Source organism: Camelus bactrianus, chromosome 27 (assembly GCF_048773025.1).
Source record: "Camelus bactrianus isolate YW-2024 breed Bactrian camel chromosome 27, ASM4877302v1, whole genome shotgun sequence".
Classification (NCBI taxonomy): Eukaryota; Metazoa; Chordata; class Mammalia; order Artiodactyla; family Camelidae; genus Camelus; species Camelus bactrianus.
The window spans coordinates 25456308-25479503 of NC_133565.1; the positions used below are offsets into that span (position 1 = coordinate 25456308).

The 23196-nt window shown below is 34.5% G+C and overlaps 1 protein-coding gene across 1 annotated transcript in view; it reads left to right on the forward strand.

Moving 5' to 3' along the window:
• Positions 1-23196, forward strand: part of FANCI (FA complementation group I) — a 57471-nt gene that overhangs the window by 9887 nt on the left and 24388 nt on the right. Inside the window, exons 4-18 of the mRNA XM_010955063.3 lie at positions 3883-4013; positions 4466-4622; positions 4702-4759; positions 5775-5816; positions 6148-6271; positions 6706-6791; positions 8379-8505; positions 11699-11791; positions 12435-12571; positions 15811-15991; positions 17417-17504; positions 19440-19570; positions 20049-20119; positions 20973-21087; positions 22602-22724. Coding sequence (XP_010953365.1) covers positions 3883-4013; positions 4466-4622; positions 4702-4759; positions 5775-5816; positions 6148-6271; positions 6706-6791; positions 8379-8505; positions 11699-11791; positions 12435-12571; positions 15811-15991; positions 17417-17504; positions 19440-19570; positions 20049-20119; positions 20973-21087; positions 22602-22724 — 1664 coding nt within the window. The remainder of the gene's footprint in view (positions 1-3882; positions 4014-4465; positions 4623-4701; positions 4760-5774; positions 5817-6147; positions 6272-6705; positions 6792-8378; positions 8506-11698; positions 11792-12434; positions 12572-15810; positions 15992-17416; positions 17505-19439; positions 19571-20048; positions 20120-20972; positions 21088-22601; positions 22725-23196) is intronic.

Genomic DNA, 23196 nt, shown 5'->3' on the forward strand with positions numbered 1-23196 from the left:
CTTGATTAAAATAGCTTTGTAGTGGTAAGCTTTAAAACTGGAAAGTGTGAGTCCTCTAAACTTGTTTTTCTTTTTCAGGATGATTTTAGTTATTTTGGATCCCTTGATTTACCATATGAATTTTAAGATCAGCCTGTCAATTTCTGCAAAAATGGAAGCTGGGGTTTTGGTAGGGATTGTTTTGAATCTGTGTATGAATTTGAAAAGTACTGTTATTTTAGCCAGGTGCCATGCTGTGCGCCTGTAGTCCCAGCTACTCGGGAGGCTGAGGTAGGAGGATTGTTTGAGCCCAGGAGTTCTGAGCTGTATTTTTCCTACCTAACTACCCCATTTGCAACCTCCAGTACAGTGTTGAATAGAAATGGTGAGAGTGAACATCCTTATCTTGTTCCTGATCTTAAGGGGAAATCTTTCTGTTTTTTATTAGTGAGTATGATTTAGCTATGGGTTTTTCCTTCAAGTTAAGGAAGTTCCTGTCTATTCTTAGTCAAGTGTTTTTATCATGAAAGGATATTGGAATTTTCAAATGTTTTTTCTGTGTCTACTGAGATAATCATGTGGGTTTTATCCTTTATTTATATGGTGTATTACATTGATTTTCATACATTGAACCAATCTTGTATTCTTGAGTTAAATCCAGTTTGGCTATAGAGTATAATCCTTTTTATATGTTGCTGCATTCAGTTCACCAGTATTTTGTTGAGGATTTTTGCATCTATAGTCATAAAGGATATTGATCTGTAGTTTTCTTAGGATGTCTTTGGTTTCGGTATGAATAAAATATGGTATCATAAAAAGAGTTGGGAAATATTCCCTCTTCTGTTTTTTGGAAGAGTTTGTGAAGGATTGCTGTTAATTCTTTAAATGTGTGGTGAATTCACCAATGAAACCATCTGGTTCTGGGCTTTTCTTTGTGGAAGAGTTTTGGTTGCTAATTCAGTTTCTTTATTTATAGGTATGTTGAGATGTTCTATTATCTTTTTGAGTCAATTTTGATAGTTTATGTCTTTCTAGCAATTTATCCATTTTGTATAATTATCTAATGTATTAGTATATAGTTATTCATTGTATTCCCTTATTCTGTTTCTGTAAAGTTGGTAGTAATGCTTCCTCTTTCATTTCTGATTTTAGTAATTTGATTCTTCTCTCTTTTTCTTGGTCAGTCTGAAAGGTATTTCAATTTTGTTGATCTTTTCAAAGAAAAAGACTTGGTTTCCCATATTATATTGAATAGAAGTGGCAAAAGTGGGCATCACTGTATTTTTCCTTGATTTTTCTCTATTGTTGTTCTTGTCTCTCTTTCATTTATGTCTAACTTTACTTTTATATTCTTTTCACTTGCTTTGAGTGTAGTTTGTTCTTTTTATAATTTCTTGTGGTGAAAGATTGGGTTATTGACTTGAGATCTTTCTTGTTTAATATAGGCATTTACAACTATAGATTTCCCTCTAAGCACTGCTTTAGCTGCATCCAGTAACTTTTGGAATTTTATGTTTTTGTTTTCATTCATCTCAGGGTATTTTTCTAATTTCTCTGTGCTTTCTTCTTTGACCCATTGATGTTTAAGATTATGTTAATTTCCACATATTTGTGAGTTTTCCAGATTTCTTCTGAGTTTCATTCCACTGTGGTCACAGAGCATAAATGGTAAGATTATAGTCCTTTTAAATTTATTGAGAATTTTTATGACCTAATAATGTGGTTTATCCTGAAGAATGCTCCATTTGCACTTGAGAAGAATGTGTCTTCTGCTGTTGTCGTCTGTAGTGTTCTATATAAGATGTGTATCTATATAGATGTTAGATCTAGTGTGTTGTTCAAGTCTGTTTGATATGGTATGGATCTGTTGGGTTTATCTTGTTTGGAGTTCATTAAGCTTCTTGAATGTATAGAGTAGTGTTCTCATTACAACTGGAAATTTTTCAGACATTATTTCTTCTTTCTTCCCGTTTGTCTCTTTCCTCTCCTCCTGAGACTTTCATTATGTCTATGTTGGTACTCATGATAGTATCTCACAGGCCTCTGAAGCTCTGGTCACTTTTTGTTTGTTTGTTTCTGTCCCTCAGACTGGATAATTTCAATTACTCTATCTTCAAGTTCTCTGATTCTTTCTTCTACCAGTTCAAATCTATTGAGCCTCTCTAGTGGATTTTTCAGTTTAATTATTGTACTTTTTAATTCCAGAATTCTTATTTGGTTCTTTTTCATAATTTCTTTTTATTGATATTCTCTATTTGGTGAGACATCATTCCTATATTTTCCTTTAGTTCTTTAGACATGGTTTTCTTTTGTTCTTTGAACATATTTAAAATAGCTGATTTCGGATCTTTGTTTCATAAATCTAATGTCTTGGCTCTCTCAGGGACAGCTGCTATTGATTCCTTTTGTTCCTGTGTATAGGCCATACTCTTGTTTCCCTGCATGTCTTACAATTTTTTTGTTGTTGAAAACTAGACATTTCAAATGATATTTGTGGGAACTCTGGAAATCATAGCATTCCCCTCCCCCAGATCTGTTGATGCTGATCTGGTGTTCCTTTTGTTTTTATAGTGGCTCTTCTAAATTAATTTTATAAAATACGTGCTGTTTGTTGTGTATGGGCACTGTTCTATGTGGCCTCTGAAGTCTCTGTTTGGTTAGCTTTGTGGTCAGCTAATGCCTGGGCAAAGATTTCCTTTAATGTCTGGAGCCAGTGAGTTTCCCAGCCTTTGCTGAGGGGCCCTGTGCATGTCAGGGGCACACCTTTAATTCTTAGACAGGTAGTTTATAACTCCTCCTTAGCCTTTCTGTGTAGAGCCTCAAGGTCAGCCAGATGTGAGAAATTAGGGTCCTCTTGGGTGTTGCCTGGCCATAGACATAGCATGTCCATGTGGACAGCCCTAAGTATTTACATGGCTTTCTAGATTTCCAGGAATATATCAGAATGTTTTAAAGCCCCCTGTGCACATATTCTCCAGGATTTCCTTTTAAGATTTTTGGTCACCTTGTTGCTTGCCCAACCGTAACTGCTGTCAAGGCAGCTGAAATAGTAATCAGTTGCAACTGATTTAGACAAATGTCTCTGGTAAAAGGCTACTTGAACTGGGCAAGTTCTAAGTTAGGTCAAATAAAGACAGGCCTTGCTAGTGAAAATTTCCAGGGAATAGCCAGACAGGTCAGCTAGTGTTAGTTACCTGGGAATTGGGCTTTGATGGAGCTCCAATCATATTCTGGTGCCTCCAGAGTCTGCTGGCTGATGGCTTTTACTATGAGTGTGAACTGTTGATTTTAAAGACTACAGGGCTGGTGGAGGAAGTTGGGGGGGGGGGGATGAGGGCATGTTGAAACACTGCAGAGCTTGCTATTCTTACTGAAGTTCAGCTGTTTATCTTAAATAAACTCTTCCTGGATTGTTGCAAGTCTTTGGTTAATTTCCAGAGTTCTAAACATGTTGGTTTTCACTATTTTTGTCAGTGTTCTTGTTGCTTTTATGGAGGAGAGCATTTTCCAAAGTCTTTATTATTACTCTACCATTCCTTCTGACATCACTCAGTGATGCTGTTTTGAGGTGAAAGACACTTAATTTGGGTTACTGCATCCCAGAAAAGCTATAAGATATGTTAGAAGGTATTCCTTTTTCTGCACTATGAAATTATTTAAAAAAATTAATGACATGTGTCGAAGTAGAAAAGGGTGATATTTCAATTTTCTGTCTAAACTAAATACTTTTTCAGAGCTCCTAAATATTGCTGTTCTAAACACTATAGTAATCAATAGTTTGATAATTCTTTTCCTATATTCAACTGCAAAGCTTTTTGTTTTTTTCTGTTTGCTGTTCAACCTTGTAAGACTTCTTCCTTTTTTTCTTTCTTTGTTTCTGTACCACCTGTTTAAAACAATAAGGTTTCCCCTGTTCTGAGGAAGCTGGAGCTCTTAGGAGACTTAAGATATACAGTTGTTGTATACAGTTGTTGGAATCAGGGGATTTGCACAAAGAAGTAGCATCAGAAATCATAGGATTACTAATGTTGGAGGTAAGATGGAAAACAGAAACTTTTTTTGGTTTTGGGTGGATTTTGAGGGGGTTGTAATTTGTTGAGGGGGTTATAATTTGTTGAGGGAAGGAAAACTTAAGTGTGCCAAACCTAGCATAGTTCCTATTTATGAATAAGAACTATTATAAAACAAAATAGTTGGTGGATGGGCAATCACCTAGGTGTTTACATTACATTTCTGGTATCATGGACATGTATCTCTTTGAGCTGGCATATTGGAAAACATGGGGGAACTGGTGGAGGATTCTGACCTTTGAATTCCTTTACAGTTATAACTTTATACCAGAGCAGAATGATTCCTTGGATCACTTATAGGACCAGTTCTGGGTTTCAATGCCAGTTTTGTTAGTTCAGCAAAAGACCATTTCTTAGAAAGAGATATCAAATTTAGATTTCTGTGTAACTTTTTTTTTAATCCTGTGAACTTTTAGGTTCACAGTTTTCCAGGACCATTGTTGATTGAATTAGCCAATGAGTTTGTTGGTGCTATCAAGGAGGGCAACCTAACAAATGGAAAATCTTTGGAGCTATTACCCATCATTCTCACTGCCCTTGCTACCAAAAAGGAAACTGTGGCTTATGGAAAAGGTAATTTTCTTCCAATCTTAGTGGCTTTTTCTCTCTTCACTTAATTGAATTTATTTCTCAATGTATTTTATAATTCTAGGTGAACTGAGTGGGGAAGAATGTAAGAAGCAGTTGATTAACACCATCTGTTCTGGCAGGTGAGTCTTTCTCATTAATACGTAGAACTTTCTCAGGACTACAAGTGACCGAAAAAAGAATTACCATTTATTTCAGGAATTTAGATCACTGAAGTTTTTTTAGTCCACTATATATATAGATACAGATACAGAGTCAGTGAAATAAAGAGAATACTAAGTTATATAATACTGTGATTACACTTCAGTATATTAAAAAGAACCAGAAGGGAATACCCAAGATTATCTTAGCCAGAGATAACCACCACTTTTTTGTTTCCTTAAATAAGATCTCTTACAGAAATAATTTTAGGCATATATCAATCAGCACATGTATATTTATCCATTTATTTGTTTATTTTTAATTACACAAGAGTTTATTCATTACACATTACAATATATACCTTGCATTTTTCATTTAACACATCTGTTACCTTAGTGCAACTCTAGGTTATAATTTGTTTATCTATTTAAATTCATACTTGAAAGTCCTCTGAGCATATATCACTTTATATCATTCTTTTTAATAGTTCCATAGTAGTCTGTTATATTACTTGGCTAATATCCAATTGTTAGGTTATTTGTTTCTTACTGTTAAATAATATTTGGTTATTTGACTCTTTGCTTTTATAAAAAGTGTTGCAATGAACATTCTTATATATCTAGGTGATCTTTTATAAGCATGTACATGGAATATATTTCTACTAGTAAGTTGGGTGGGTCTGTGCGTTTTTAAAGTTGATAAGTAGTATTGCCAACTTGTCTTCCCAGAAGGATTATATCAGTGTACATCCTCTAAAATAGTATGTGAAGTGTTTGTTTCCCAAAATCTCACTAGCATTGAATATCATCAGCCTTTGATTTTTGCCAGTCTGATAGGTTAAAGCTGCTATTTCATTGTTTTAAATGTCATTTCTTTGATCTTGTTTCAAATCAAACTTGAAATGGCCCTAATTTTTTCCCTCCTTACTAATTTTACAAAGTAATATGTGAGTAAGTTAAAATGAGATAAACTTTATTTGTCTTTTTCTTGGATCAGATGGAATCATCAACATGTAATCCAGCTTACCTCCATGTTCAAGTAAGCATCCTCATTCCTTTTTTTCTTCATATCTTGCTGTGAAATGTTAGCAAGCTTAAATACCACCTTCCCCTGAGTCCTGAGTAAGAGTGTTGGTACCTCTGTTTTCTGTTATAGAATTTCCCTCCATTCTTTTTTGCTTTAGTTGGTTATTTAAAGTATAACTTCATGATTTTCTTTTCCAAGATAACTTTGATAAGGTACGGTTATTTGCCCCCTTTAAGATTATGTGTTAGAGAAAAATCAAGTGGGGTAGTTACAATATTCTAATATCTCCCAAATTAGGCCAGAGCCTAATTTGGCTCTGACCTTTAGAATCTTTGATCCATAGGGATGTCCCTCTGACTGCAGAAGAGCTGGAATTTGTGGTGGAAAAAGTGTTGAGGATGTTCTCCAAGTTGAATCTTCAAGAAATACCACCTTTGGTCTATCAGCTTCTGGTTCTCTCTTCAAAGGTATAAATAAAAAAAATTTTTTTTTAACTCCAGTGGGATGATCAGTTAGCACCATTCAGCTTATTCATACTCATGGTTTACATACTAAGGCATAGATGTTTTCATTTCATTTTACTTTGATTAGTAAAAAGGTGGTCCCCAGCCAAAGTGAACATACATTATCTCTTGTTCTACCACATTGAGTGAGAGTGTGTGATAGTGAAAGGGTTAAAGATTTTGAAAAGGATGGACTGTAGGTCCCTTAAAGTCTGACATTAAAATGTATTCAAAACACAATTTCAGCATGAAAGTGTTCTATAAATTCTTAGTGTAACTCTAGGTTATAATTTGTCTATCTATTTAAATTCATACTTGAAAATCCTTTAAGCTGAAAAGTACTTTAAGTTCAACTTGCCCTTTATGGGGAGAACTTACTTATTTTGTATTTTTTTCAGGGAAGCAGAAAGAGGGTTTTGGAAGGAATCATAGCTTTCTTCAACAAGCTAGATAAACAACACAATGAGGAACAGAGTGGTGATGAGTGAGTAATATAGTATAGAAAGAAAATCATTTTTCCAAATTTATCTTTTCATTGTGTATTTTATTTACTTCATTTTCATCTAACCCTTCAGTCCCTACATTCATTTCAGCACAGAATCTCCCCAGTCCTCTTAGCTGCTCAGTAACAATGTTAAAAAAAAATAATACAGTTTCTTCAGCTCTTTCATTTTAATCTTTCCAGGAAAACAGCAATAATTGTTCTGTGAGTTGCAGGCTTAAATGCTATTTATTAAGTACCTGCTCTGTGCCTGGAACTATTTGGCCCTGGGACTTCAGTAATGAACCAGTCAGACGAGGTCCCTCCTTTCCTGGAGCTTAAATTTTAGCTAGAAGAGAAAAAAATAAATAACAAGAAAAATATTAGAGTAGAAGGTGCTATGTAGATATTTCAAATGGATGATGTGACGGTGACAGCATAGCTACTTTAGATTGGGTGGCCAGGGAAAAGCTCTCTGAGAAGGGGCTATTCTTACTGAAGCCTGAATGGTAAGAGCTACAATATGCAGATCAGGGAAAAGAACTTTGAATAGTACAGAGGCAGAACACAGCATGGCATGACAGAAAAAGGATTTTTTAAATCAAATATTTATAGAGTGCTGACTCTGTGCAAGGTGATGTTCTAAGCACTTTAAACCTTTCAGCAACCCAATTTTGCCTTTATTTCATGCATGCAGAAACCAGTACACAGAGAAATTAAGGAATATCCCAAGGTTATATAGCCATAAATTGATGGAGCTAGGATTTTAATCCAGGCAGTTTGGCTGCAGAATTCATGCTGTTAATCCTACTTCAGCCTAATGGTTCTAATCTAGAATAACAGTTATGTGGCTTGAGCAATTGATTAGAAGGTGGTCTTATATACTGAGTTAGGAGAGACTGACAAAACAGATTTAGGGGAAAATAAGCTCAATTTTGACCATGTCAGTTTGAGATATATATTAGTATCCCATATGGAGGCGTTGAGCAGGCACTCTGGGATTTTAGGGAGAAATCAGGACTGGAGATACAGATTGGAGGAGGCTAAAGCCTTGGGACTGGATAAGGTCACCTAAGACAGTTGTGAAGATAATAGAAACCCAAGACTGAATTCAGAGGCATTCCACCGTTTTAAAGGGAGGATGAGCCAGCAAAAATAGAGACCACTGACAGTGCTCCAGAAGCTAAGGGAAGAAAATGTTTCAAGAAAGAAGGGGTCAACTGTGTTAAATCTGCTGAGGCTTTAATTAAGATGGGACTTGATTATTGGTTTTGGCAATGTAGAGGTCATTTGTAACCCTTGCAAGAATAATCAAATGGCATTGGAAGGAAGGTTAGGGAGGGGACAGAAGCCTAATTGAATTGGACTTAATTAGGAAGAGGTAAAGAAGTGGAAATAATGACTATAGACAGTTCTTTCAAGAAGTTTTGTAAAAAGGAGCAGAGAATGGGACAGTTGATTTTGTACTTTCTGCCTGCCTCAAGTGATCATATTAGTTCAGCTTGAGTTTTCCTTTTTTTTAAATCTGATTATATCTACTATTATCTTTTGCTCAAACTATAGCTTATACCTTTCTGTTGAATCTTTTAGGCTGTTGGATCTTGTTACCGCGCCGTCGGGTGAACTTCGTCATGTGGAAGGCACTGTTATTCTACATATCGTGTTTGCCATCAAGTTGGACTATGAACTAGGCAGAGAACTACTGAAACACTTAAAGGTAGCACCAAACTCTTAAGGTGATCCAGGATCTCTTTATGAAACACGGGTGTAACTCAAGCCTCTATTATGCCAATTAATGATGGGAAGCAAATATACAGAAATATTGTAGAATGACCTTGGGTTTAGAAGATTTCTTTTTTCACTTTGAAAGTGGAAGATATATGATATCACTACATTCTTAAGCAAGTTTTTAAAACCACATCTTAAATGTTCTAGTGTTTAAAAAGATAAAAAATAATGAAGACTTCAGGAAACTCAAAATTTAATCTTAATTCCATCATTATCTTAAATGAGCTTCCATCTTGACCTCTGTTTCACCATTCGTGAATTTGGAAAATTGTCTATTTCTAGTAGATGTTATAGGGTTTTATGAAACTAAGTCACTCATCATTAAATATTTGTGAAGTAGGAAGGTAAAAATTAGAAATGTTTTGAACTGTTTTTAAATATTTTGCCACATTCACCTTATCTCACTTTCTCTCAAGTATTTTTTTCCTGAACCATTTAAAAGAAGAAATCATGACACTGCAATGCTTGAGTACTTCCACATCTATCTCCTAAGAATAATGATTAATAATTTAAATTTTTTGAAGCCTCCAGCCCAGTTTTCTTGTGTGTCACATTAATGAATTTGTTTCCTCGTGATTAGATTCAAGTTAAACATTTTTGGCAAGAATATGTCATAAGTGATGTTGTATACTTTCTCTTGAAGGAGTCAGCAAACTTCCTCTAAAGGGCCAGATACTATTTTAGGCTTTGCAGGTGATATGGTCTCTGTCACCGCTGCTTAGCCCTACTGTTGTAGCAAGAAGGCAGCTAGAGACAACACTTAAATGAATGAATGCAGCTGTGTGCCAGTGAAACTATATGGACACTAAAATTTGAGTTCTATTTGTTTTTCATGTGTCATCAAGTATTATTCTTCCTTTGATTTTTTCCCCCTCAACAATTAAAATGTGAAAACCAACTTTATGGGCTAAAATACATGGTACAAAAATAGGTGGTGGGCTAGATTTGGCCTCATCAGCCTTTCACACAGTGGATTTTTTTTTCCCTGGTGCTCATGATTATTGGCCTAAATCAGTAATTATACTGGGAGCTGCAAAATGGTAGAATTAAAATTAGAAAATTTTAATTCTTTCATTTTTTCTACATTGTTAGCTGGTCATCCTCTGTGAAAAAAACTTCCCCCTCCCTATTTTTTTGGATATTGTTATATAACCATGAATTTTTAAAAATTCAGTGCACTTGTATACACCATTGAAAGTGACCTATATTTGGCCAACTGGATCCTTCAGGTTGGCTTATGTGTCCTTTGGACATGACCCCATTAATCTTCAGGCACTTTTTTGGTGTAAGCTATCCAAGGCTCATCTGTACTTTCCTTGTCTCACCCTGATTTCTCCAAGGAGCCTTGAGTCCCTTTTGTAGGAAAGGATATTTAAAGACCATGATGTGGGAGCTAGACTTTAAAGCTCCTTTATCTTCTCTGTATCTGTTCACTTTTTTTTTCTTTTTTTTTAAATTGAAGTATAGTTGATTTACAATGTTGTGTTAGTTTCTGTGGTACAGCATAGTGATTCAGTTATATATATTCTTTTTCATATTCTTTGTCATTGTAGGTTATTACAAGTTATTGAATATAGCTCCCTGTGCTGTACAGTAGGACCTTGATGTTTATCTGTTCACTCTTCTTATTTAGGTTTATAGTAACTGTGTTGTTGGTCTTATCAAAGAACCAGCTTTGAGGAGGATATAGCTTAGTGGTAGAGTGCTTGCTTAGCATGCACAAGGTCCTGGGTTTAATCCCTAGTACTTCTACTCAAAAAAAAAAAAAAAGTTTCCTCAAAAAACCTGCTTTGTATTTGTTTATCTACTCCACTGTCTTATTTTTGTCTGTTGGTTTTCTGTTTTATTCATCTTTGATTTTATATTTGTTTTTTTCTTTTATTTCTTAGCTATCATTTCTTTTAGGGCTCAAAGACCTATTTTTTAAACTTACTGAGGTATACTTTACATGACATAAAATTACACCTATTTTAAGTGTATAATTCAGTGATTTTTACCTAGCTGTACAACCATCATCATAATTCAGTTTTTTGTACATATATATATGTATAAAAAACATTTTCATCACTTTATAAGATCCCTCATGCCTGTTTCTATAGGTTTAAATTCCTAGACATTTCATATAAATGGAATCATACAATATGTGATCTTTTGTGTATGGCTTCTTTCATTTAACATGTTTTCAAGGTTCATTCATGTTGTAGCATATATCAGTATTTTATTCCCTTTTATTGAATAGTATTCCATTATATGGCTTTTATCAATTGGTTTAGCTATTCACCAGTTGATGGACATTTGAGTTGTTTTCACTTTTTGACTATACAAGTAATGCTGTTATGAACATTCACATGCACATATTTGTGTGGGCATATGTTTTCATTTCTTATGAGTAGATTCCTACAAGTGGAATTTCTGAGTTGTATCATACATTTATGCTTATATTTTACAGAAACTACCAAACTGTTCTCCAAAGTGGATGTATCATTTTATGTTCCCACCAGTACTGTATGAGGGTTCCTGTTCATACACATCCTGGCCAACATTTGTATTATATGTATTTTTGTTATAGGTTTTGTTATAGGTATTTTTGTTCTAATAGGTGTGAAACAGTATCTCTAGAGGGGTTTTACTTTTCACTTCTTAATGACTGATGATAAGTAAACATCTTTTCATGTGCTTATTTAGCTGTCTAATACCTTTGGTGAAACGCCTATTCAAATCTGTTGTCCATGTTTTGATTGCATGTCTTACTGAATTTTAAGAATTCTTTGTATATTCTGTGTATAAGTCCTTTATCATGTATATAATTAGTAAATATTTCTCTCAGTCTACAGCTTGTCTTTTCATTTTCTTAGTGAAAAAGCACAAAAGTTTTGATTCTTAATGAGCTCCAATTTATCAGTTTTTTCCTTAGATAAGTTATGTTTTTGGTATTATATCTAAGAAATCTTCAATCCAAATTCTTAAAGGTTTTCTGTTGCATTTCCTTTCAAAAGTTTTATAGTTTCAGCTCTTATGTTTAGGTTTCTGATCCATTTAAGGACCTGTGTTTAAGTGGCTATGTTATACTTTTAAGATGTAAGTAATGACTCCTTTTTTGGTTTATCTCTTCTATGTTCTAGGCAGGACAACAAGGAGATTTCCGTAGTAATATATGTCCCTTCAGCATTGCTCTCTTGCTCTCTGTAACAAGAATACAAAGATTTGAGGAACAGGTATTTATAAATGACTTTTTGGTTCCTTCTGTAGTTGATAAGGAGGACAAGAGCCTGTTGTTCTTTTTTTTTTTTTTTAATTACCCTCCAAAACATTCCACTCCCATCCTGCCAGCAGCAAATTCCTCTGTAAGACATGTAGGCCCACACTATTCCCTGGGGGCTGCTTGAAGACTTCTTCAGATACTTGGTTTATACCTGCATTGCATATTGTGTGTTAAGCCAGGTGGTGAAGTGAGTATAAAGGTGGAAACATAGCACACGGTCCAAGTAGCAAGAGTGGGCAGTTTAACTGGGTATTCATAGCAGTTGTGTTATGTTCTAGCTTTCTAAGAAATTGTTTCTGATTGAGTTGAAATTAAGGAGAATAGGTTATTTTTGAGGATGAAAATATAAAATCCTTTACACTTTTTTCTCATATATGTTTCCCTGGTAGTAGGTAATGTTAGTATTGATTTTTAGCCTGTTCTCAACTCTTTTAAATTCCCACTGAGAGTCATAATTTTTGTATCATACTCATCTAATACAACAGTTGTCATAAGGATATGAGTATGGTAGCAAGTAGGAAGAGTTATACAGTTAAGGTTCTGTAGTATGGGCTACCATTTTTTGCTTCATTTTCCTATTTCTTTCATTATTCTAGGTGTTTGACCTTTTAAAGTCTTCAGTTATAAAAAGCTTTAAGGATCTTCAGCTTCTCCAAGGCTCAAAATTTCTTCAGAATCTGGTTCCTCAGAGATACTGTGTTTCAAACATGATCTTGGAAGTGGTAAAGAATAGGTGAGTTTATGAACCATACCCCTAGTAGATTCATAAGGTATTTAGTGTTAGATAATGTATGTGGTACTATACTTATGGCCCATCGGAGAAAGCTGATGACCACAGCTGTTGACTTCACATATCAAGGTTTAAATCCCTTAAAATTGGTCAAGCAAGCTTTCCTATGTTAAAAGATCCTTGAATCCCAAGGCTTGATTTCTTGACCACCTTGATAATGAGAATACAAACTAAAGTGAGTATCTTTGCTTCTTTCGTGTTATTACAACTCTTTATCGGCCTGAGTCTTCATTGGCTTTTTAGGAAAGTTAAAAACAAAGTTTTATTTACTTTGACTGCTGGAGTTTGGGACTGATGGATGGAATTGAATTAACAGTTTTAGACAACTGACTAGCAGTTTTAGGCAAGTCCATTTTAAACCAAATTGGAAAAACTGGTAACCATCCTGATTGGTATTTTAATTTCAGAACATGCACTAGCTGTTACGACAATCTTTATGTGTCATGCTTTGTCAGTGGTTTGTCTCGGTTACTTGCTTTGTTCAGCTCTGTTGACATGCTTTGTGTTTACCTGCTGATACTTGGAGGTGCAAAACATTAATGTACTAGGAAAAAAATCACCTATGAACCAATACAACTTCCAGGTTATACTTACTCCCCTATTTACCAATCATATATGAGCTCTTTCATGTTACAAGATAGACATTTTGTAGCAAACTGACTATAACTGTCTCCTCCCTTCAAGATAGAAACATTGCACAGCACACAATTTCTCCACTTCCTTCTTGTTAAGATTATTACTAGTAAACAATACTTAATTTATTTACACTTAATAATACATTTTATTGGTTTCTTTGTTTACCTCTATCTTTTGAATCTTATACTTTTCACTTGTAAGTATGCCATAAGTATATAATTTTTGCAGTAATCCATTCTGATATGGTTGTTAGATAGTAAACTTTTCGTATCTGAAAATGTCTTTATTTTGTTCTCCCAACTGAACAATGATAGTTGGATCAGATATAAAATTCTAAGTTTATGATCATTTTTCATTGTCTTTTTGCATCTAGACTTGCTGGTGAAAAGTCTGATAATTATGTAATTCTTTGTATTATTTTAGATAATCTTATTTTCAGCATTGGAACTTTTAAGACTTTATTTTTATTCTTGATGTTCTGAAATTTAACACAATTTATGTTTATGTAAGTTCCTTTTTAATTCATTTCTGCTTGATAATTGGTGTGCCCTTTTACTGTAAGGATTCATGTCTTTCCTTAACTCTAATGTTTTTCTTTTATTTCCTTTGAGCACTCTCTCCCCTTTTTCTCTCAGTTTTCTCCAAATAACTGTTAGAATTTCTTGATCTGTGCACTGTATCTTGATTTTTTTTAATGCTCTTCATATTTTTGTCTTTTCATGTTAGCTTCTACAAAAATCTCTTAGCTTACTCATCTCATTAATTATTTCTTAAGCTCTGCCCGTTTTATTCTAGGTCCGTCTGTTGAGTTTTCTTTCACTCCAGCCACCATATTTTTTATTTCCAAAACTTCCAATTGGTTCTTTTCTCATTACAGTTCATTTTTTGTTTCATGCTATAATATGCTTTCTTATTTCTCTGAGGATTTTCATTACACTTTTTAAATGTTCAGTTTGTTCCATTAACCTTGCCCTCAGGGGTTAGTTCTCTTTGTTGAGTCTGGTGCTTCTCTTTCATGGTGGTATTGTTTTCTTATATTTGGTGATTACTTGTTGTCTCATCATATATTTTTTAAAACTTTTATTGAAGTATAGTTGATTTACAATATTGTGTTAGTTTCAGATGTGATGTTTTTGATGTTCCCTGGTAGTTTGTCTGAGAGTGCCATATCTAGCACATTCTACCTCTATGATTTGAGGATAGTGACAGGATGTACCAAGGGGTGATTTTCTAGGTGTCGATCCTCCCTGATCCTATAGCATGTTGCCATCCTCTCAGAGTATTACTCCGCCTCTCAGGCCCAAGCTCTTCTATACACAGATACCATCTAAGGACAGGCCTCATGATTGTTCACTTCTTGGCATAAACTGGAGGTACAGTGGGGTCTTGGAGAAAAAGGCCTCTGCCTGCCCAACTATTCCTGCTGGGATATCCCAACCAGTCATCACAGGAGTTGTCCCAGGGGTCCTTCCAGTTGCTAGTGTATCTGCCCTTGACATCTGCTTTTGGAAGTATCCATTCATTTTGCAATATGGGGTCTGTGGCTTCCTCTTTCATTTTTATATTCTTTTCACTTTTTAGGGAGTCTGCATAATTTCTAGTCAGTCAAGAACACCTCTTACTTTTCCATGTTATTATAGAGTAGTGCATAAACACACCACATACAGCCATACACACACAGGTGTATGTATCTTTTCAGTCATTTTGTAGGTATTTGGGGTGGGAAGAATGGAGCTTGTGCTCAGTCTGTTATTTTGATTCCCGATCTCCAGAGTGTGGTGACTATTAATAAAATCTGTCAAAATGTTACGAGAATCTATTCACAACTATCACCTTCATTTGTTAGTGCTGCATTATAATTTGTTGCTGTTTAGCCAGTAGATATAGTGATATAAAGGTTATTATAAACATCATTTCCACTATAATGGGTAACATTAAGTGGTATCTACTGCTTTACAGAAGTTTTTCTGTAGTTTTAACTCATGCTTTTGAAACTCAGTCATTGATCATTTCATACTATAAATATAAATATGATATGATATGAATATTTCTACTGCATGTATTTACTGAGTGCCTTCTATATGCTAGCCTTTGTGCTAGGCTCTCTGGGTGAAAATAGGACAACATTGTGCTCTCTAGAGAATCTCCGTGTAGAGATGGAGGCGAACTTGTAAGCATGTGTATAGTACAAGTGTTGTCAGTGTCATGGGGGAAAGAAGAAGCAGCAGTTAACTTCTGGTCAAAATCTTGAATAGAAATCTCAAATGGTCAGTACATTGAAATAATTCCAGTTTCTTCTGTAAGTTTTTGAATATTCTGTAGTTTCTGGATTTTCCCAGTGTTCTGTAGGTGGTGATTGCTTGCCTACCATTCCCATTATTGTACAGCCAGGAATTCAGAATTTTGCCAGATAAAGATACATGAAAAGGTTCACGTGGAGTGTTGCTTATCCAGGTCAAGTTTGGGCAATCTGTAACATGGCAAAGAATATAAAGGTAAGGTATCTTACTAAGTTTTCTTTTTAGCTAAACTTTGTTTTCTTTCAGTGTTCATAGTTGGGATCATGTCACTCAAGGCCTGGTAGTACTTGGCTTCATTTTAATGGATTCCTATGGGCCAAAGAAGATTCTTGATGGAAAAACTATTGAAACCAGCTCAGGTCTTTCTAGAATGCCAAACCAGCATGCATGCAAACTGGGAGCTAATATCCTGTTGGAAACTTTCAAGGTGAGACTCTATTTGGCAACCATTCTTTAATTTTGTTAAATTATACTATAAATAAAGCATCTACCTGGGAATTTAGGGGACAGGGCAATTTGCATATGTACTAGATTCCCAGAACAGAGGTTGGGATAGTAATTGAAACATTACAGACTCAGTTTGGTGAAAGACCTCTTTATTTATATGAGTTTTTTATGTACTCTAATTTCTGTTCTTTCTGACCATTTCTTGGAAGTTTGAATATAAGCTAGCTTCCTCATGATTTCCTCTTCTTCCTCTAGCCGTTAATCATTTCTCAGTTTTGGGGTTTTTTTTTCCCCTTATACAAAAAATAATCTTGTTAGAGTTGTTCTAGGACATTAAGCTTAAAGAATCATGCTTTTTGATTTATTGTTATTGAAGAACACCAAATTGGGAATTTATATTTTAATTTCTTATCATATAATGACTGTCATCTCAATCTTAATTTCTGAAATAGCTTTCAAAAACTCGTTTCCTTTTAAGTAAAACAAAAGACTATATGTGAGTCTAAACAAATTTGCTTTGCTAGTGATTCCTCTGAGTCATCTTCTTGACATTCAATTGTTCAACGTATCTGCACACCTAAAGTGTCTGCTGATAATGTTATTTGAAGGCCGACTTAAATGTAAGTCTAACGTCCGCTTCAGAACTACGCAGTGAATGCCATATAAAAATCTTTGAGAGTTGTAAGTGTGTTAGATACGTATGACCCTTAACAGTAATCTGATTAAAAACATTCTTAGAATAAGAGACTTAGTTTTTGTTTTTAAATTAATCTTTTTTAAAACTAAGAAAGTTCCACTTCATTTCACACAGATGTTTGCTTTGTCAAGGTATCTGTAGAACATGTAATTTACTAATCTAATTACTAGTCTAAGGTCTGAAAGAAATTACTCTGTACTTCAAAGTAATCAAATTCAGATAAGAAATTTAACTAAAATTCAAGTGAAAATTCAAAACAGATCTTTTTTTAGGCAACCCTGCTATGCTTCTAGAAACTGAGGAAGGGGCTGGTGAAGATTTTCTAGATTTTCAGAAATTTTTGTGGGCTTTTAAATTTTAAAATAAAAGTTGTGCAAGCTGTCAGAAATATGGTTGTTGGTGTGTAATGGATACCTAGGTAGGATTATTCCTGTTTGATGCTGGACCTTATCTGTAGCAGTACTTTCATGTGATCTCTTTTAGACTAGTAAAAGTTTGCCCTGCTAATGAATCATCTGAGCACAGAACGAGGGTAAAACTGAGTGATTCTTTCCTGATGATTCACATTATATTTGTCTTTGAAATGAACAGTCCATTTTTACCCATATCTGAACTGAACTGTTCTTCATTCTTCCTAACATACATTGATACAATTATAAGCTGAAGGTCACCACGGACTATTTGATCGGTTCTCCTGTTCTTTTTTAGATCCATGAGATGATCAGACAAGAAATTCTGGAGCAAGTCCTCAACAGGGTTGTTACCAGAGCATCCTCCCCCATCAGTCATTTTCTAGGTATTGAACTTTGAAAGAGTGGATAAAATTGTCAGGACTATTTTCATTTAAATGTCATAATGCTTTTGGTCTTGGGAAAAAAAATTTAACGATATAGTAGTATAATGTAGTATTTTTTATTATGATGCAAGTAAAACGTAAATCCATTTATATTGTCTGTGGTTGTCAAGAAGGAAAGGAATATATAACTGATGAGTGAAACTTGTATCTTACATCAACTTTCTCTCTTTTTTTTTGTTTTATTACTTCTCAAAAGAGTGCTGTCCTTCAGCTACCGCTCACTGACCTCCCATTCTCTTAACCTTTGACATTCTAACTTCAGTACTCGTCTCATTGGTGACCTCTGAATTTTTTGCTCTTTTAATACGTATCTTCTAATGCTTAAATCCCCTATTCTTTTCTTAGTCACCAACTTTCTTAATTGCTGTGTCATTCAACACTGTTTACAACTTCCCTGAAACTTTCTTAGGTAGGTTCTCTGATAACTGATAGTTTATATCTTATCCTGCCTATGTCTTTCTTTCTCTTTTAGTGATTCCTTTTTCTTCTATCCTTAAATTTCAGGGTTCTGCAAAGCTCCGTACTTGACACTTTATTCTACTTTTTTCTTTCTTTACAGCTTTACTGAGGTGTAATACAAGTGTAATAATATCCACATATTTAGAGTATTAACAGTTTGATAACTTTTGACATATGTATACACTTGTGAAACGAAAACTATCACCACATTCAAGATGAACATATCTATTACCCACACACGTTTCCTGGTGCCTCTTTGTAATTTGTTCCTCCATCCTGTTCCTCCCCACCTCCCATGTCTAGTCTGGTCTGCCTTCTGTCACTATAAATTAAACGCCATTTAAAAATTTTTGTGTAAATAGAATTCTACAATATGCACTCCTTTTATTCTTATCTTTATTCATCTCTATATAATGTCATTTCTTTTTATATTTTCTCTTTATCAGTGGTTTTAAGCAATTTAACTATGATGTGCTTTAGTGTAGTTTCCTTCATGTTTCTTGGGGTTGAGGTTTGTCAAGCTTCTTGGATCCATAAGATTATGGTTTTCATTAAGTATGAAAATTCTCAGGTACTATGTCTTCAAAAAATTTTTTCTGTCATCTTCCTCCCCATCAGCACATTCATTTACACATACACACATGCATGTATGCATGCACACAATCTTCTGGGAATCCAGTTACACATAGGTTAAGTGCCTTTAAGTTGTTAATATTTTTTAATTGAAGTATAGTCAGTTTACAGTGTTGTGCTTTCCTGTACTTTTAGTCATACTTTTCCCTTTACAGTGGTTTTTTGTGCATCTAAATGTTTCTCATCTTTTACCTTCTCTGCTTTGCTTTCCTAAAGCACACCAACTCATAATGATCTCTTCCTTTGAACTCCTGTTTAAACTCTGTCTTTACCATTTGCTACACAATAAACTATGTTTGGAATTATTAGGTATTTGGTATTATTCTGTTATTTCTTTTTTTCATTTTTTAAAAATATTTTTTCTTGACTTCCAACTAAACATTCTTGAAGGAAGAGACCATGTTTTATGCTTTTGTATTATTTTGTATAGGACTATATTATGCTTGTATATAATAAAAGTTCATAAATATTTATTGGTTTATTTCAACTAGGAAATATGAGGACATTGTGTGCTACTTGTTTAGGCAGTTATAATGGGCTTCTTCCTTTCTTATACAATTTAGTTTTTGTAGTCTTATACTGTCACCAGAAGAAATTTAGTGTCCTGGTTATATTGACCTTAAAATTATATAGGACCAGTAGAAATCCATATTGCAGTATACTCAATTTCTTTGAGAAAGGAAACAAAAAACTTTTTGCTGTTTCTTTCCCCATATTTATTTTCCTCTTATTTGAAACTTTTTTAGTTATTTGAGGCAACTGATTATAGATTCTGTTTTTCAGACCTGCTTTCAGATATCATCATGTGTGCACCCTTAGTTCTTCAGAGTTGTTCCTCTAAAGTCATAGAAGCTTTTGACTATTTGTCCTTTCTGCCTCTTCGGACTGTACAAGGGCTGTTGAAAGCAGTGCAGGTAAATCTTTTGACTTCTAAAGAGCTTACCACAATTGAGGTTGAACTGTCTAGTGGAAGTCTGTTGTGTTTCTTAATATGTATGTATGTCTAAGAAATCTTGTTTCCTTTGATTCTAAAACACAAAACTTTGTATTAAAAGGGCAGGAGCACTGAGCTAGACTCTCCTTCCCAAGCTTATCCCCTCTTCATAGTACTATTCTCTCTCCTTTGACTCATTTTCAAGTTAGTGAAGTAACTGAAAGACTTAGAAAATTTTTAATTGAGGACAATAGATTTAAAGGTATTCACAACCAGTTTCAATTTAGTATTTCGAAGTATAAATTGTCCTTATTACTAAATATACCAAACTTTAGAACATATTTATAAAAAAGAGCCAGTCTTTCTTATATAAGCCAAATGGTAACACAATTGAATAGAAAAGTGCTAAGGCTAATAAACAAATTGCTGTTTTTACCTACTGATTCTTCCTCTTTCAGCCCCTTCTCAAAGTCAGCATGTCAATGAGAGACTCCTTGATACTTGTCCTTCGGAAAGCTATGTTTGCCAGGTATGTAGCATCCCATGAGACCCTAGGAAGTGATGCTTTCTAGTATTACTTAAAGTCCTCTCTGCTGTCATCTCTAGTACAATTTGTTCACAGCAGTCATGCAAATTTCTATCCCAAGCTAGAAGTGATAATACCATCTCCTAAAGATACTATGAGACAAGTAATCTGTGGAAAGAATTTGTTACTTTAAGGATAAGATACCAAATTAATATCACATTAGCCAAATTATAATACACTCATGGAAATTCAGAGGAACAACTAGTAAGTAGCCATGTGTTACTATCCCAGTTCTAGAATTGACAGTTTTTTGTTATTCCTTACCCAAAGGCATGTGTGACAGGGCAAGGTTGTATATTGTAGCATCTGTAACATGAATTAATCATTGAGTCTCAGTGAGATGAGTGTATGATTTTTTTGGATGGAGGGTTTACAAGGCACCAAGTACTGCTTTCCTCTATGAAGAAGGGAAGTGCTCCTTCTGACACAGGGAAAACTAACAATCACCTTTGCTATTTACTACTTACATTTGAGTTATCAACCCATTGTACAGTCTTTCAGCACTCTTAACTCTCATTTCCCACATAGTGAGTGTCAGTAGCAGGATAGAAGAAAGTATAGACAGTGTCTGAGGTTAAGGAGATAATGAAAAATCCAGCTGAATTGCTGTACTAATTGCTGTGAACAGCTGATGCCTTATTTTGAGTACATAAATTCAATTTATTTTGCTCTGTGCTTCACTGTTTATACATAGTCCTTCTCTGTACAGAACTAACTAGATTTTTCTCACGCAGAAGCCTATTCCTGTGAAATCAGTACTGTTTGGTAACATCTTCTCTGTCTGTTCCTGAGCTAGCCAGCTTGATGCCCGAAAATCTGCAGTTGCTGGGTTTTTGCTGCTCCTGAAGAACTTTAAAGTTTTAGGCAGCTTGTCATCTTCTCAGTGCAGTCAGTCTATTGGTGTTAGCCAGGTAAGGGTTTTTTCACAACAGCTTATAGTGTGTGCACTGATCCAGGAGTTGATGATGTGCAGGCTTTTTTCTTTACTCCTGTTCTGGTTGTACCAATGATCCTGAAACTGAGGGTCTGAAGATGATGATGATGATGATATCAGCTAACCATTAATGGCAAATTTGCTGTATATTAAACTGCTCTTCAATATGGTAGCCCCTATTGAGCTGAACATTGACTGAAATGTGGCTAGTCCAAATTGAGTTGTGCTGTACATGTAAAATACACACTGGATTTTGAAGACTTAGTGTAATATAAAAGAATGTAAAATATCTCATTAATAATGTGTTGATTACGTGTTGATAACATTTTGGATGTGTTGGGTTAGATGAAATATTAAAATTAATCTCACCAGTTTCTTTTTTACCTTTTTGATTTGGCTACTAGAAAGTTTAATATTACATATGTGGCTCTCATTTGTGATTTGTATTATGTTTCTATTGGACAGCACTATACCAGACACTATGCTAAGTGCTTTGCATTTATTATCTTATGTAATCTTCACAGCAATTCTGAGGCTAGATACTGTTACTGTCCACAATTTTAATAGTAGTTGTGCTTGCACATGAACATCTATTAAGCCCTGTAATTTTAAAAAGCAAAAATTTTACAGTAACTTGGTAATCTGGGCTTTGTGGTAATGAAATTGTCTTTTTAAATTCAGTACTATATGATTTGTAAATAAGAGACATATTTGTATAACAATTTCATTAGGAGTCCTTACTTTACTGCTCTAGTATAACTATATGAAACTTTTGTTTATAACATATGGCATAAATTAAGTATTAGGAACACTGGGTATCATTTGTGTATTGTTATTATCTCCATTCTAAGAATAAGAAAACTGAGACTGAGAGGTTAAATAACTTGTCCAAGATGATATAGCCAAAAAAGAGTAGAACTGGAATTTGACCTCAGTGAGTTCTGACTACCTCACTGAGATGCCTGTAGTAAGGATTAGGAGTTCTTAGTCTGCAGTTGCTGATTCATTTCATAAGTCAAACAAGCAGTATTATTCTTTGTCAAGTCCAGATCCAAACAAAACTACCTACCTTCAAACCTCTCAGGATTTCATGGAACCAAAAAGAACTTGGTTCTTCCAGCTACTGAAGACATTTAAGAAAGTCTTTTTGACCTTTTAAGTAAAATCAAGTTTATTATGACTACTGGATCCTAGTGGCATGAAATAACCTGTGCCTTCCTAAGCAGCTGACATTGCCAAGGAAAACCTTGAGGAATGGAGGATAGTTAATTTTTTTAAATGCTTGAAAATTTCTCTTGTTCCAAATTAGAATAAGAGCGATACTTACCATGGCCTAGTAATGATTATAATGTCTGCCTCAGACCTGGGTTTTGGCATATAGGGAAAGCTAAGTGTAAGATTCTTTCACTAAGAACATCAGTTCATTGTACCCTCTTAATGGAAACTACTTAGTTTGGTAAGATAGACAAGAATGGCCTCTCTTCCTTTCAGATCTGTGTGGATGTTCACAGCCGTTACAATTCTGTCGCTAATGAAACCTTTTGCCTTGAGATCATGGATAGTTTGAAGAGGTGCTTAGGCCAGCAGGCTGATGTTCGACTCATGCTTTATGAGGTAAATCAACACAGTGAAAGGGTTATAGTACCCACAGCCACCCCCAACCCCAACTAGTAATCCTTTTTATTTTAATAATTTTTTTTCTGATAATAAAAGTATAATAGATATGCTCTTGTTTAATGCAGTTAGGATCAGTAGTTAGTGCTGCTTAGTCAAAAGTCGTTTAAGGTAAGGAATCATAAAGAATAGTTGAAACAACTTAAATGTTTTAATTTGTTAACTCTTTTCTGCAGTCATCTATATGAAAAAAAAAATTCAATCCTTATCTAGCTCCAAATTTTAGAAATTACCTTGTAATGGATCATAGACCTAAATCTGTTAGAATATTGATGTTCATTTATTCATCAAAGACTTACTGTGTCATTGGTTTGTAAAAACTCTTTATGAATTATTGATATTGTCATATTTGTTCTAAGTACAAGCCAGATTGGCATTTGCTTTTTTAAATTATGATCTTTTTAGAGCTACA